Source organism: Ailuropoda melanoleuca, chromosome 1 (genome assembly GCF_002007445.2).
Source record: "Ailuropoda melanoleuca isolate Jingjing chromosome 1, ASM200744v2, whole genome shotgun sequence".
In the NCBI taxonomy this organism is placed as follows: domain Eukaryota; kingdom Metazoa; phylum Chordata; class Mammalia; order Carnivora; family Ursidae; genus Ailuropoda; species Ailuropoda melanoleuca.
In genome coordinates this window covers 166561421-166575714 of record NC_048218.1, presented here as the reverse complement: position 1 = coordinate 166575714, position 14294 = coordinate 166561421, and the positions used below count along the sequence as shown (strand labels likewise).

The 14294-nt window shown below is 41.7% G+C and overlaps 1 protein-coding gene across 3 annotated transcripts in view; it reads right to left on the bottom strand.

Moving 5' to 3' along the window:
* Positions 1–32: 32 nt before the first annotated feature.
* The window catches only part of LOC117804103 (beta-chimaerin), a 228363-nt gene continuing 214101 nt past the window's right edge, over positions 33–14294 (bottom strand). The window contains exons 7-9 of one of the 3 annotated variants that reach the window (XM_034669694.1): positions 6422–6453; positions 3490–3603; positions 33–1705 (exon numbers count right to left, since the gene is read on the bottom strand). In XM_034669694.1, coding sequence (XP_034525585.1) covers positions 1381–1705; positions 3490–3603; positions 6422–6453 — 471 coding nt within the window. In that variant the 3' untranslated portion in view covers positions 33–1380. The remainder of the gene's footprint in view (positions 1706–3489; positions 3604–6421; positions 6454–14294) is intronic. The other 2 variants (XM_034669706.1, XM_034669701.1) reach the window with 2 other exon arrangements.

Sequence of the window (14294 nt, the reverse complement as noted above, 5' to 3'; positions counted from 1 at the left end):
GATTTGTCATGGCTGGGAAGGTCAGCTTCCAGATTTTCTATTCTAAATTACTTTCGAACAGATTTTTACAAACAGACTAAGGAATGGCTTTTGCCTGGACCAGAACAAACTCTGAAAGTTGGGGCTCATGTCTCCTCCTTCCCTTTTGGTAAAATGTAAACCATCAGAAAATGCACCATTTCCCAAATCAATTATTTGTAAAAGAATGACAGGTGCCTTGGAGACACTGGAGTTATAAAAGAGAAAATGGCAAATAATTTTTTCATGGGCCAGCTGCTCAGCTGATGTGATTTTGGGGAAGGTTCTAGGCTCTAAAATCCAATCAGCAAATCAATTAAGATCATGCCCGTCTCTGCCAACAGGACCGCACTGCCTGCCTCTGCCCTCCTCCCCATTCCAGTGACTTCTGGTGTGTCCCTGTCCCAAAGCCAAGGGGGCCAGTCAACCTGAGGTTCCTTTGCTTTACGCTTACACTGGACAACAGGGGAGTCTGGGGGCACCGTTCCGGTTTAATTGAGGATTAGCGATCACCAGAAGGAGCGTTGGCCACCATTCTGCCCCCACACCTACTTATATCTGCCCCAGTCCAAGCTTGCCTTCAACACTGGGCTCAGCACAGACTCAGTGGGGGCTGACCGGTAGGACTGGCTGTCACTTTCTTTCAGCGGAAAACATACAGGACCAGGCAAAGCAGATGGTTCCTGAAGGGGCACATCCAAAAAATCTGCTAGCAAACTGTGGTGGTGTCTTTCAAACAAACAGCAACTTACTGGAGAGGAAAATCAGATTTCCCCGCCACATCCTGCCACCGCCCATGCAGCTTGAGCACCGCCCACCTGGGAGTTTCTAATCCTCAGCGAGGCATGAGAACTCCTCCTTTGGGGCAAAGGACAGCCGTCTTTTAAGCCTCCCAGAGATGGCCAGCCTCTCCAGTGATGCTCCCGTATCTGTCAGTAAAAGCTGTTATCTAGCGAAGACCTCCTTCAGGAGCAGGCTGACCTGTGCGTCACACATGGTCACTCAATCCGAAGAGAGGCAGACACAAATACCACATGTTTGCATAGCTACGTGGACCTGGAGACAGCCAGTAAGGCCTCAAATGGAATTAAAACCAAGGACTATTTTCACCATAAAACAATAATAAAGTTTTATTTTTTTCTTCAAACTCCAAATAAACCCACAAGTAATTACTTGTGAGCCCTGGCTCTGACTGTATGAGTTTGAGCAAATCAATTCACATTTCTGGGCCCCCGTTGAACCGGAAGATTTCGAAGGTCCCTCCTAGCCGAACATTCTAGATTTCTTTGGGTGGGGGGGGGGTCTCTTCCAACATTCTGGCCAATCCCATACATACTTAATCATGCAGTTGTTCGGCACAGATTAAAAGCAGAGACTGTTTCTGTCACATGTGTAGCTTACCTTTTCAACTGCTGTGTGTTCTTCGTTTGTAACGCTTGTTTTTCTGGATTCATTTTTAGACCTGCTCAGCCTCCTGGATACTTTTTCTCTCAGTAGAGTGGCATAGCCAATGTGTTCATAAATGGGGTTTGTTGTCATTTTGGAAATGTATTCAGAAGCTTTTGTTTCTATGTACAGTGTTATCAAGCCATCTGTGACCAGATCGTGAATTGATTCAAACCTCTTCTCGCCCACGAAGTGTTTTCCATCATAGAAGAGCCTGTAGTTTAAAGTCTGGTTTCCAAACCTGCCCCCAAGAGAAGGAGAAATCACAACAGGGTTAGAAGTAAGAACATGAAAGAACGGTAGCAGCTAACACTTTCTGAGTGCATAATGTACCTCAGGAACTGAGCTAGGCACTTGGCATTTTTACCCTCCCCCCCATTCAGTTATCATAGACAGTTTGCGAGAGGTAGAATTATTATCCTTGTCCTATGGCTAAGGAAACTGATATTTGAAGGGATCGGGTACCTGCTTGAGGTTACACCCGTGGAAAGAGGCAGGGGTGGGATTTAACACCAGGCAGTCATATGGCATCACTGGATTCTAGAAATCACTAAGGCCATTGAGTCCTTATCATTCTCATTTGTAAACGTGAGAGGGTAGAGCCTAATTTACAAATATTTTACTTTGAAATTTCCTTGATGAAAACCAGCCACAGCTCTCTACCCCACCCCTTATACCTGGCGATTGCCTCTGCAGGGGAAGCTACCACCAGTCGCCCTAATGTCCCCTTATTAGTACATCTTTGACTGCCACCAGTAGAGCACCTCATGCCTCCCACACTAGTTGGTGCCACAGAAGGGAGATGAGGGGAGCTGTGCGAGACTCCCTGCGGAGCTGCCACCGCCAGCGTCCCAGGGATCTAACCTATAAGGAGGTCCTCCCCCTTTTGACTGGCTGCACCCTCTTGGCCTTGGTCCTGTATCTCACAGCCCCCGCTTGGTTCCCCGCTGGGACTGCCTGTGCCTGCTGCTGGAGGGCTGGGGGGATAGGAAAGTACATAGCACACCTAGAGCGCTCGCTAACTTTTGAAGTACTTCCTTATAATGACATCATCTAAGATACGTTGAAACCATCCGTAGGTGCGACTTGGAAAGTAGCCTTCTATAGCCACAATATTGAGGTGTCACATGGAATACACCATTGTGGGCTGGCCTGGGAAGTGTTTCCATTGATACCCTTCCTTCTATGGAGAAAGAGCCTCCTAATTCCAAAGAGTTCATCCATGAACTTTCAGAAGACAATTCGATTCTGGAATTGGACGCTTTCCCCAAACCTTATGGGATTGCCATAAGGATCAAATGGCATCAAATATCTGATCCAGTTTAGGAAGTGCAGAAAATGTGCTGCTTTTCTGGCACTGTAATTTCCAGTTCTTGTGATTTTGTGATAAAAGGCTCATGAGAACTCTGCTCCAATGGCTTGCTGGCATGGAGCACCATGACTGCCACNCATGACTGCCGTTGGGAGTCCACGTGATTCTCGGGTCAATGTTAACCCCGAGAGAACCCATGGATAAACTCCGCATCAGTCCAGGCACATATACACAGCATGAGGGGAAGACTTTTGACAAGGGCTCCCGGGAACTAACTTGAGGCAGAGGCATTGCTCCCTCAGCTGGCTCAGCTTTAGGCAGAAGTGGCTATTGGAGCACTAACTTTCCAGATAATTCTCCAGTTTACTGTACATGCATAAACAGAGCCTCAGTGTCCATCCTACTGATAACACGAGGAAGTGTATAAGCCTCTGATATGCTACTGGTACTCTGTAAACAAAGTGGAAATAAGAAATAAGTAGGGGGAAATGGGTAGAGTTTCTGGTTGGGATGACAAAAGAATCCTGCCAACCCATAGTGGAGATGGTTGCACAGCATTGAGGATGTACTTAATGCCAGTGAACTGCACACTTAAAAATGGTTAAGATGGTAAATTGTATGTTACATATGTTTTACGGCAATAAAAAAATGGGGAAAATGTTAAGTACGGCCACTTGTACAGCAGTAGCAATAACAGATGAAATCAAGTTCACCTTAGAGCTAACGTGTAGCATCCTGGCTGGCGTTGGCTTTCTCTAAGAATGTAGGCGCCCTCCACGCCTCCGAGAAGCTCGTCTGCCTGCTCCCGGGAGATGATCCCGTGAAACCTGAGGAGAGACGGACCATCTTTGTTCTCAGCAGACCACATACAAAGTATGCACCATAGAGAGACAGGCTAAAAAAAGATGATGGGGCCACCCAGAACCGACTGTCCCCAACTTGGATGAAGAGGGGAGTAACTACCATATATCTTAGAGATGCAGTTGGAACCACTTCTCAGCAAACACCCAAACATCTAAGAAGTATTCAGGTAGGGAAAACAACAGGAAGAACACCCAGTCCAGATGGCTTTCTGCTCTTGTCTTTGCTCTCAAGCTGAAAGCTAAAATCAAAGCAAAAGGCCAGGTTATGGCTCCTTTTTTAACCATGGGGAATAACAAAAGAGCAATTACCAATTTAGCTCTCAGCTCAAACACAGAAACTATGTATTGTCCGGATTGCTAATGAAAACTATTGATTATTAACTTGCTTACTTCAGGGTCAGGGTGTTGTTAATTTTAGAGGTTCATTCTCTGGAAACAATAGCCAGCTATAATCAACATTCTTCCATTCCTTATAATGTTTAGAGCAATCCCTTAGGGATATGTTTGAAAAAAAACGTACCTATTGTTCTTTTTTAAAGATAACGTTTATTATTTTTTTCTGCAATTTTAAAAATAATACACGTGCATGTAGAAAACACAGCTAGCTATCTAGGAAGAATGCAGGCTTGGCCAATGATTGCTTTGTTCTGGAGGCACATGTCTGAGGCCTACAGAGTGGACAGTGACTCCCGGGGAACCTCCTCTGCTATCTTGAAGCAAAGACAGCTCCTCCCCACCCCCCACCTCTTAACAGAGATTTGATCAATCGTGTTTCATAGGAAGGTGGGGGAGCTAGGTTGGGGGGTGAGGCCAGTGCTGAGGGACCCCAGGGTCCTGGACAGGGAACAGCACCTTCTTCCCCAGATTACCCAAATTTGAAGATCTTTGGGGGAATAAACTAGAGAAGAAATTTTTCTTATGATTCCCTCTTTGTAGAAAGCAAGCATGCATAGAAAAACATCAGAAGGGATGAAATATAAAGTGGAAAAGTTAGCAATGATTTTTCTCATGCCAGCTGAGGATGTTCTCCACTTTCTATACCTATATATTTTCTAATTTTCCCAAATTAGTGGGTTTTAATTTATTCATGTTTTAAGAATAAAATAATACTGACACATTTCAAGAGCTAAAAGGCACATAAGAGGTAAAAATGTGACCATTACAGNACATAAGAGGTAAAAATGTGACCATTACAGAGTAAAAACTCTCTTCCCCTAAAGGTATCCATTGTCAACAGTTTCTTGTGATTCCTAGTAGGAAAAAAAAAATGCATCAATGTTTCCTGAAGAGAGCATTTATTACTTTTCAAATGGAACAAAAAGCTTTTTTTTTTAAAAGGGAAACATAGAATCTGAAGTTTTTAAGCTAATTTCCCTCTAATGCAAAACGGCTCCTTTTCTGTGGTTAAGAAAATGCTTCTTTGCTGTCCTCTCACTACGTAGTTTGTGCGGATTGGGGGTCGGAAAATGATAACTAAAACATTCAGCAAAACTGACTCAACAAAGAAAATGCATAATAGAGTTCCTTTTGGAATTCTNTGCTTCTTTGCTGTCCTCTCACTACGTAGTTTGTGCGGATTGGGGGTCGGAAAATGATAACTAAAACATTCAACAAAACTTTGACTCAACAAAGAAAATGCATAATAGAGTTCCTTTTGGAATTCTCGTGCAAAAGTGTCCCATTTGGTAGGCTTTCCTTTCTGTTACTCTTTATTAATTGTGCTCTCCGTGAGCAAAAATCCAAATCAGCGTACTGACGGAAAAAGAGAACCCCACAACTACGTAGGTTAGATGTTAGGGACGTGGGGATGGCTGAGAGCAGAGGCCAGCGCTCCTCAGCAGCTACTCCAGGGGTCCTGGACAAATTCCCAAGGCCAGAAAGGAAGGTTCAGAAATGCAGTCGTGGCCATTATGAAGTCACTGCTGGGCTGGGGCACATGAGAGGTCATTCACCACAAAGATGAGGCTCTGAGGGAATAGAGGAAGATGGTTTGGATTGGCCAGGAGAGCTTGGGACTTGGGACTTGAAAGACACTGGGGCTCATAAGGCTTCCAGGTTGGACGTGGGAAGAAAGGGAGTCGTGCACCTGACCCCAGCGCGGGTTGTTCTGCCTGTGCTTTGTAAGCGACACCACACATCACAACACACCACAGCCTGAGACTGAAGACGCTTTCTACGGGATGCATATTTGCTTTACAGTAGGCTTCTGAGAAAGTAGGACAAAACAAGAGTTGAAATTCAGAGGAAAATGGGAGGAAATCCTCATTATGGTATCGAGGCAATTGGGCTAATCTAGCAAAGTCAAGAGAAATCAGCATTTTGGTTTTATGAGACCGCAGGGAAATGGGGTGACTTCCCTGTATTGCATTTACTGAGGTACTGGAAAGTAAGGAATTCAGCCATGCCGTTTACAATCTTTGACACTCTAAATGTTTATATAGTATCAAGGTAGAAAGTGAAATAAAATACTAACAGAGCCTCAGTCATGGAAAAGCCTGCCTTACGTTTCAAATACTTGCCAGGCGTTCAGTGGCCGCTTTACTGGAGAAAACTACAGCAGGAAATACGTCCCTCCCACATTCATGGAAGCCAAGCACCTGAGTCTTATAAAGAAAATTCAATACAAAGGGGTCTGATTGCATTTATCCTTATTATTAAACACTTGCACAATGGACATTTGATGAAGACTACATATTAGAAGATTTTAAATATTTAATATTTAAATGACATATGAAATGACTACTTATTACATTATTAAAACAAAGAATAGCATGATACATACTCTCTTCCATAATATTTTGGTCTGTTCTCCACCTATATTAAAAAAAAGAAAAATATTAATAATGCGCTTGAATTCAAAGCAGATACATAAAAATGCTATTCAAATGAACATAGCTAATCCTGGTAGTAATTTTATTACAGTTTTTATTCCCCAAATCAGAGATCTATGAAACCACAGAGTTAGCCAGTGCATTCCTCTGTCTTGGATAGGATGATGTAGAATCATCATATTTCTTTAATCATTAGGCTCATTCTCCACCTAAACCCAATCACTCAATAAAAGAACTTTCAAAGGAAACAAAGGAAGATGTTAAGAAATTTATAAAGGTATTATAAGACATCATCCTGAAAAATAAAATGCATAAAACTTAAGCGTTCAGGGGCGCCTGGGTGGCACAGCGGTTAAGCGTCTGCCTTCGGCTCAGGGCGTGATCCCGGCGTTATGGGATCGAGCCCCACATCAGGCTCCTCTGCTAGGAGCCTGCTTCTTCCTCTCCCACTCCCCCTGCTTGTGTTCCCTCTCTCTGGCTGTCTCTATCTCTGTCAAATAAATAAATAAAATCTTTAAAAAAAAAACTTAAGCGTTCATTTCAACTGTTTCATTATGTATTTATAATAAAAATAGNTGTGTTCCCTCTCTCGCTGGCTGTCTCTCTCTCTGTCGAATAAATAAATAAAATCTTTTAAAAAAAAAAACTTAAGCGTTCATTTCAATCATCATCGTCCAACTGTTTCATTATGTATTTATAATAAAAATAAGAAGTGCACCTGGATTTAAAGTTTCATTTGGTCTCTTTCCAGATAAAATCAATACTCTTATTTTTAAACAAATGGCTAATGGTCTGAAATTCACTTGACACCAGAAGTACAAAATACAGAGGACAAGATGTATGCTTGACTAAAAATCGTAAGCACCCCAGAAAATATTTTTCAATCACATTTTGAGTTTGGGGATTATCACATTGGATTTTTATTGCATATATATGATAACCTACTTTTGTAAGAACTTTGTTTCCTTGTGTTCATGGTGTTAGAATTGGTAAGAAGTTAACATGAATTCTCGTGGTCAGCTTTTGTTCTGCTAACCTAACTGTAGGGACATGGAAAATATAGTATAGCCACATTAAGTTATGGATTCTCATTGAGGGTTATGACAGCAAGTTTATGGTTATTTACTAGAGTAGAATGGGAGTCTGGCAGCCATCTCATTTGTAGTCATTTCTGTCCACAATCAAATGGGCAGTTTTCTCAGCAGGGCTCACAGGCACAATGGTGGGATTTCAAGGTATTGGGCAGTTTCCTGGCCTCCTTTCACTTTCTAAAGGATGCAGGAGATCTGAGAGGGCAGTCAGGAGCCATGAAGCAGAGGAAAAGGCTCAGAAAGGGGGAGTCAAGGACCATATTCACAAGCCTGCCTTGGACAAGCCTCACTGGCATAAAACTCATCATCTAGACACGTCTGAATATATGTTCACTCTTCTGTGCATTTTACACTTGGAAAGCACTGAACCAAGAGGGGACATTCATAACTCTTAATCTTCAAGGTTTGAAGTCTGCTCAGTGTCATTTACAAAGGAAGATCTAAATAATAGCATTAATAGAAGCACAAAGTGTATAAAAGACACCTCGTTATCTGATGTGTACCATTACTCTACATGCTGGTAAGCTTTTTAATATGAGTTGAATATTTTGCCATTTACATCATTCTATTAGCTTTCAAAGTTCTTTCTTTTATGATACGGTAGACATGTGTCTGCAACACCAACATGCCATAGAAGAAATTTAACCTAGAAAAGTCAGTGGAAGTAAATAATTTACAATGGGTAAGATAGCTCTCCAGTCTTTGAGAATCAATATTCCATTCCTTGGGAATGATTCCCTATAAATAAGGACAACTTTATCTCCATCTTTTTGGCTGAGCCATAATACCCGCTTGCAAATCTGGGTATAGCTCCTAGCACCATTCCCCTCTTCGCTCCTCCTATCTACCCCAAAGGGAAGAATAATTCATCCAACTTCCTAGATGAACAGCATGGAAGATAGAGCCTACCACTAACTCTTGGCATGCAAGTAAGTAGCTCATGAATGTTGAATTTGACTCCCAAGGAGACAACAGATTGCTTTCAGTTCATTAATCAATCATAGAAATATATATGGCATGCTTACTACACTCAGCCCCGTCATCGCTCATGAAACAAGAGCCTCACAGGTGTGGAGAGGAAAGGTCTGAGGAGCTCAGGGGTGTTCTGCATTTGCAGCAGGAGGAAACCAACTTGAGAAATCTAACATAGGCCCCCAAATAGAAAAGTCAATATTATGGTGCCTTGGGGGATACCAAGTAAGATCCTGTCTAGAGGACAGTTTGATCTAGGGAGAAATCTGCATATGAAAGCCACGAGAACATACAAAGGCACCGAATTGTGTGGGACAGACCACACATGAAATAGAGCCGTGGAATAGGTCCCAAATATTAATGGATGTATACTAAAATATTACTCTTTATCTGAAATTCAAATTGAACTAGGCATCGGTTTTTATTTCTTTTTTCCTAAATCTGGAAAAGTGGAAGTCAGAGGCAGTGAAGAGAGAGGATGTAGTCATTCATCAGGTCACTGCTCCCCCCTGCTTGGGGCTGTTTTGACAGCAATCGGATTCAGTCTTGGATCCCTTTGTTGTCTCTGCCTTTCTTAAAGATAATATAGCTGTCTTTGTTAAAATGAGAGAGATAGTGGCTGGGATTAAAACAACAACAAACAAACAAAAACCTATTCTTTTCCTAAACTTTTTGCTCACAGGGGTCTAAACATAGTCTCTCTCTCCACACTTGACCAAGCTTTTAACCAGTCAAGAGCTTAAGTTAAGTTAAATGGCCCTAGAAAAATCACAGAACATCCACGTGTTTTCAAGGTGGATAGTACTGGATCCTCATATCCAGACAAAACTCAGTCAGCTGAGTGTGGAGCAAAGGACCTGCGGAGACCGACGGGTAACCTCCACACTGTGACCCAGTAATGCCCGGAGGAAGCCTGACTCAGCCCCCGGGTGCGGCTCTGTGTCAGCCACTGGCAAAATCAGGACCGACCTGTGAAATGTAGATTGATTAAAGAAGACACAGCACTGAATTTAAGTTTCTAATTGTACAAGAGTCTCTTCGGTGAACAAAACAGAAGACAGTTGATAAATAAAAAGAAAGGCAGCTCAGAAGCTCTTCTCACATTCTCATTGAAGATTATGTTTGTTAAAATAAAGAACTCAATCAAAAAATAGAGGGCTAATTTAGGTAGTCACATGGATTCAGCAAGCGACAAAAACGTGACAAATCCCAACATGAAAGAAGGCTGGTTCTGAAGCATTCCTGTCACTGATTATCTTGGGACAACAGCTGGAGTTGGACAACCCACCACCTTGGTGAACCTGGTCACCATGGAGATGACTAACAGAAACTGGATCTCCAAGAAGTGAAGGAAGCCCACCATTTTAAGAAAACAAAACAAAAAAATCTAATAATTTGTAGATATATTGCTGAACCCTAAAATCCTGGATCCTTAGATGGTCCACCTTGTTCAGAAAGGAACACCTCTCTTTACGGAAGAACACTGAGCAGATTATCAGTGAGCAAACACACGCATGAAACGGGTCTCCCCGAAGCACAGGTGAATTCGGTCCATGTGGTGTAACTATGCAGATTCTTTTAAAAAATAGAATTGAAGATTTTATTCTACATTAGCATCATCTATGGGAGACTAGTCCCCCGAGGTGGGTAACACTTGCCATTGATGTCAGTGTTGATCATAACATTTTGGAATTCCTCTTTCGGAACTTTCTTAAGACTTAACACGCTTTTTCTTGAATATCCTTACAGCTGCCTTTCTCAAAGTGTGGTCTGGTCATTCAAAACAAAAACTTCAGGATGTTTCTTAAAGATTACAGACTAGGAATCCACTCCTCCTCCCTCCTTCAGACCAAATGAAGCAGAATTACTGAGGGGCGTACTGTGATGTGTTCTTTGATAAAGCCCCTAGATAATGTTTAAGCATACACTAAAGTCAGAATCACTAGTATATGGGAACAATATATTTGTTTTGAGTTGAGAGTGGCTGTTATTTCAGCAAACAGGCAGAAGTTATTCAGAGCCAAATTCGGTAAAAAGGGAAGTGATCCAAGCAGGAAATACATTTGAGACAAAACCGAGGCATCATCCAAGATAATAAAATCTGTACTGTGTCCTGTTCTGAAGGTATTTTTGAGGAGACATTCCCAACATGCACTGAGCAATGGGACCTCAGCAGAAATAAAACACAGCTACCCAAGATGATGGATGGGAAACGGACCACACTCACATAATACACGTGTTCAAGTCTATTTTATGACTTCATAGTCACACCTCAAATATAATTATTGCCAGTACTCTGACTACTGAAAATGGTTTTAGTCCCCTTCTAGTCCTGTTCATACCCTCCACACATTGTGTGCCAATGCAAATGTTATGGCTTCCCGCAGAGGGTCTCATCACCCCACATTCGTCCTACGCTCCAACCAAACAGAGCTACTTGCAGCCCCATAATTTGCTCTCTCCAACATGTCCACTGTTTTTCACATGTTCTTATTTTAAGATCCTGAACGTCCTTTTAATAAACTAGGGGCAGATCACACGATGGTTGAAAGGGCAGGCTCTAGACTCTGACTGTCTGGCTTTGACGCCCAGTCAGTGCATCCATAAGCAAGTTACTAATCTCTCCGTTCCTCTGTTCCCTCATCTTTAAAATGGACATGATAATAAAAGTACACCTGCCTCACTGAGTCGTTGTAATAATTAAATGAGTAAATACGTGCAGCGTGCTTGTAGCAGTGGTTGGGACACAGAGCAATTCAAAGATTATTAGCTATCACTGGTAACCAGAAAAGGCCTCCCTGCACAGGAAGAAAAGTTAGACCATTCTTTTATTTTAATTATTTATATTTAAATTTTTAATTCAAGTATAATTAACATAACAGTGTTAATATTAGGCTCATTCTTTTCTGTGCTCTCACAGCTCTTTTTATATTTTAAATATATACTTGCCCATTTCTTCTCTAACTACTTTATGAGTTTTCCGAAGCAGCAATTTTGGTCTTTATCATCATTACATTCCCAGGATTTTGCCTCTGGTCTGGCACAGAATGAGTGCAGTTCTCTGAATCTAATCCACTCTTAAAAATGTGTCAGGCAGCAAAGTGTCAAACAGCAAGAGCCTATATCCCATTATCGTAAATAGAAAAAAAGTAATTTATGCAAAAATATCGATTTCCCAAATACTACTAAAATGCCTTTAAATAACTATATGACAATCTGATAAGGATTTCTGCCTACCATAAAATATTTAAAGCCCAATTACATAATTGTTTAACACTTAACAGAGTAATTAGCAGGTATTTGGTGTGCAGTCCACTGCTGGAGAGAATGGGAACCTCATTATCCTATCCTGAGCAGGTACTATAAAGAAATACTATCTAGGTTAGACCTGCAGGGGTAGTGCCCCCTGGTATGTGGCCTAAACAAATACCAAAGGGCTAATCCCTCAGGGAAAAAGTGGAGAGACTTATGGCTGTCATGTGCGGTGTGCTTCAAGTCAAAACCAGGTCAATCAGGGGAACAGTGAGATACTCAAGCAGCCCCCTTCCGTCTCCTAGCTCCCTGCTCCTCAAAGCGTGCTCCTGGGACCAGCGGCAGGGGCCTCACCGGGGAGCTGGTTAGAAATGTAGCATCTGCACTTGGAAGGGGGAGTCACGTGCACATGAAAGTTTGAGAAGCTGCCCTGCTCGTGAGAACTTACCATAGCAGGTGAGAACTTGTTATAGCAGGTTTTTAGCCGGGAGGATGATTTTGGCTGAAACGTTCTGTCGAGTTGTTGTTGCAGATATTCTGAGAGGGTTTGGAGAAAAAAGGATGCCTGTGCTCACTGCATGTTTGCAGAATAAGGCAAAGATTGTGATGGCAGAGCCCTGGTGTCGATTCAATTGCTGTGTGACCCTGAGTAGGTTATTAAACAGCTTTGCATCTCATTTTCCTCAATTTCCAATAAAAGTGGAGTTATAAAAGTGTACTATTTTAATAAAGCTCAGATGAGATAATGCACGTAAAGAACAGTAGGGTTGGGAACATTGCGGTAATAGGTTAACATTTACGCAGTGCCTACCCTGTGCCAGCAACTGTCCTTAGGCTTTCACATGTGTATCTCATTGAAGTCCCCAAACAACCCTATGAGGTGAGGGCTATTATTTGCAGACAGCCGCTAAGTAACCAGCCTTAGGTCGCAGAACTAGTAAGGGGCTTCAGACCCAGTAAGGGGCTTCAGGCCCAGCGCGGCCACCTTGAATGACCGTAATTCCCAGCTTCTTCCGAGTATGTACCAACCAATGCGGAGGCCTTCGTTGGCAGGCTCACAATTCTCCACTTCTGTTAAATATTAGATTATCTGAATTGTCCTTAACTTTTCTTTGCCAGGATTGAACATTCTAAAATCTCTTTGGAATGAACTGAATTCTGCCAATGAGTTAACAAATGAGAATTTGTCATAAATTTGCCTACCTGTAGTGATACTTTGGGTCTCTCCACTATTTCCCTGTAATTTAAAATTTCATGTATTCCCAGCTACCTGGTTTATTTTCCAATGTATTCCTCTAATTTCAAGGAATAATTCTCAGCATTTTGCAAAGCTTGAGAGAACAGTAGGGTGACAGCTGCATAGTGAGAGACAGGAAGCATAATCCTTAAATGAGTTTGCTTTATAGTCAGATTATCATTGCCTAGATAAACACAAGTTCTTTTATATTCAACACAAAGACATTTAAAGGATATTGTGAGCCCTCTGTAAACAAGGTTTCCAATTATTGAAAAAACAAAGCTTTTATAATCCCTCAGCAGCTGGTATATGTTAAGTTTTTACTTAATAGAAATAATTTTAAAACCCAATCTAGCAACCTCCTACACAGGGCAGTTAGACTACTGAATTTTCTGAGATACAGATCAAGTTCAGGAGAAAAGGCTTTGATCGGGGGATTTATATTGGAGATACTGGGCAATTTTATCCAGAAAAAAATAAGTATGGATAATTCCCTTCTAATTAAAAATCAAAGTTCTCTATTGAAAAGGACAGAAAGAAAATGCAAGTACTGAGATTTATATTCTTGTAGTCAAAGTGCATGGTCTAGAATGAAAGTTGAGCAAATTTTAAAATCTCCTGTTTCTTTTCATCTAGAGTCGAAAGGCTTTTTCCTTATAGCATTACTTTAAGGCTTCTAGAATTCTGATGGGGCACTGATGGGGTAAATTCCTTCCTGTCTTGATTGCAATGTATTATAAAAATATCTACTGGCCGGTCTTTCTGCAATAAACCTCCTTAAAAGGTTACCAATAGTTTCCCAAAGCTCTGTAAGTAGATACAAGTCGGGCACTTTAATAACCTGGCATAAATATTCTGCGAATTTATAGACGTACACAGTATATCAGATGAGGGGTGCTCAGGACCAGAGCAGTTCCCATTCACTTGGTTTGTTTTCTGTCTCCTTTTTTTTTCTTCAGATTTTTCCAGGAATTGTGATGTAAAAATCAGTGATAATATTAGAACAAATAAGAAGTAAAAGAATTTTAGACCAGCGGTTCTCAACTGGGAGGGTGGGTGGTGTTTTTGTTCCCCAGCGGATATTTGGCAATGTCTGGAGATAGTTTTGATTGTCATGAGGGAAGGGTGCTGCTAGCATGTGGTGGGTAGAGTCCAGGGATGTTGGTAAAATCCTGCAAAGCACAGGACAGCCCCTTCTACAACAAGGAATTATTCCAGCCAAAGTATCGATGGTGCCGAGCCTGAGAAACCCTGTTTTAGACAAAAAGGAAC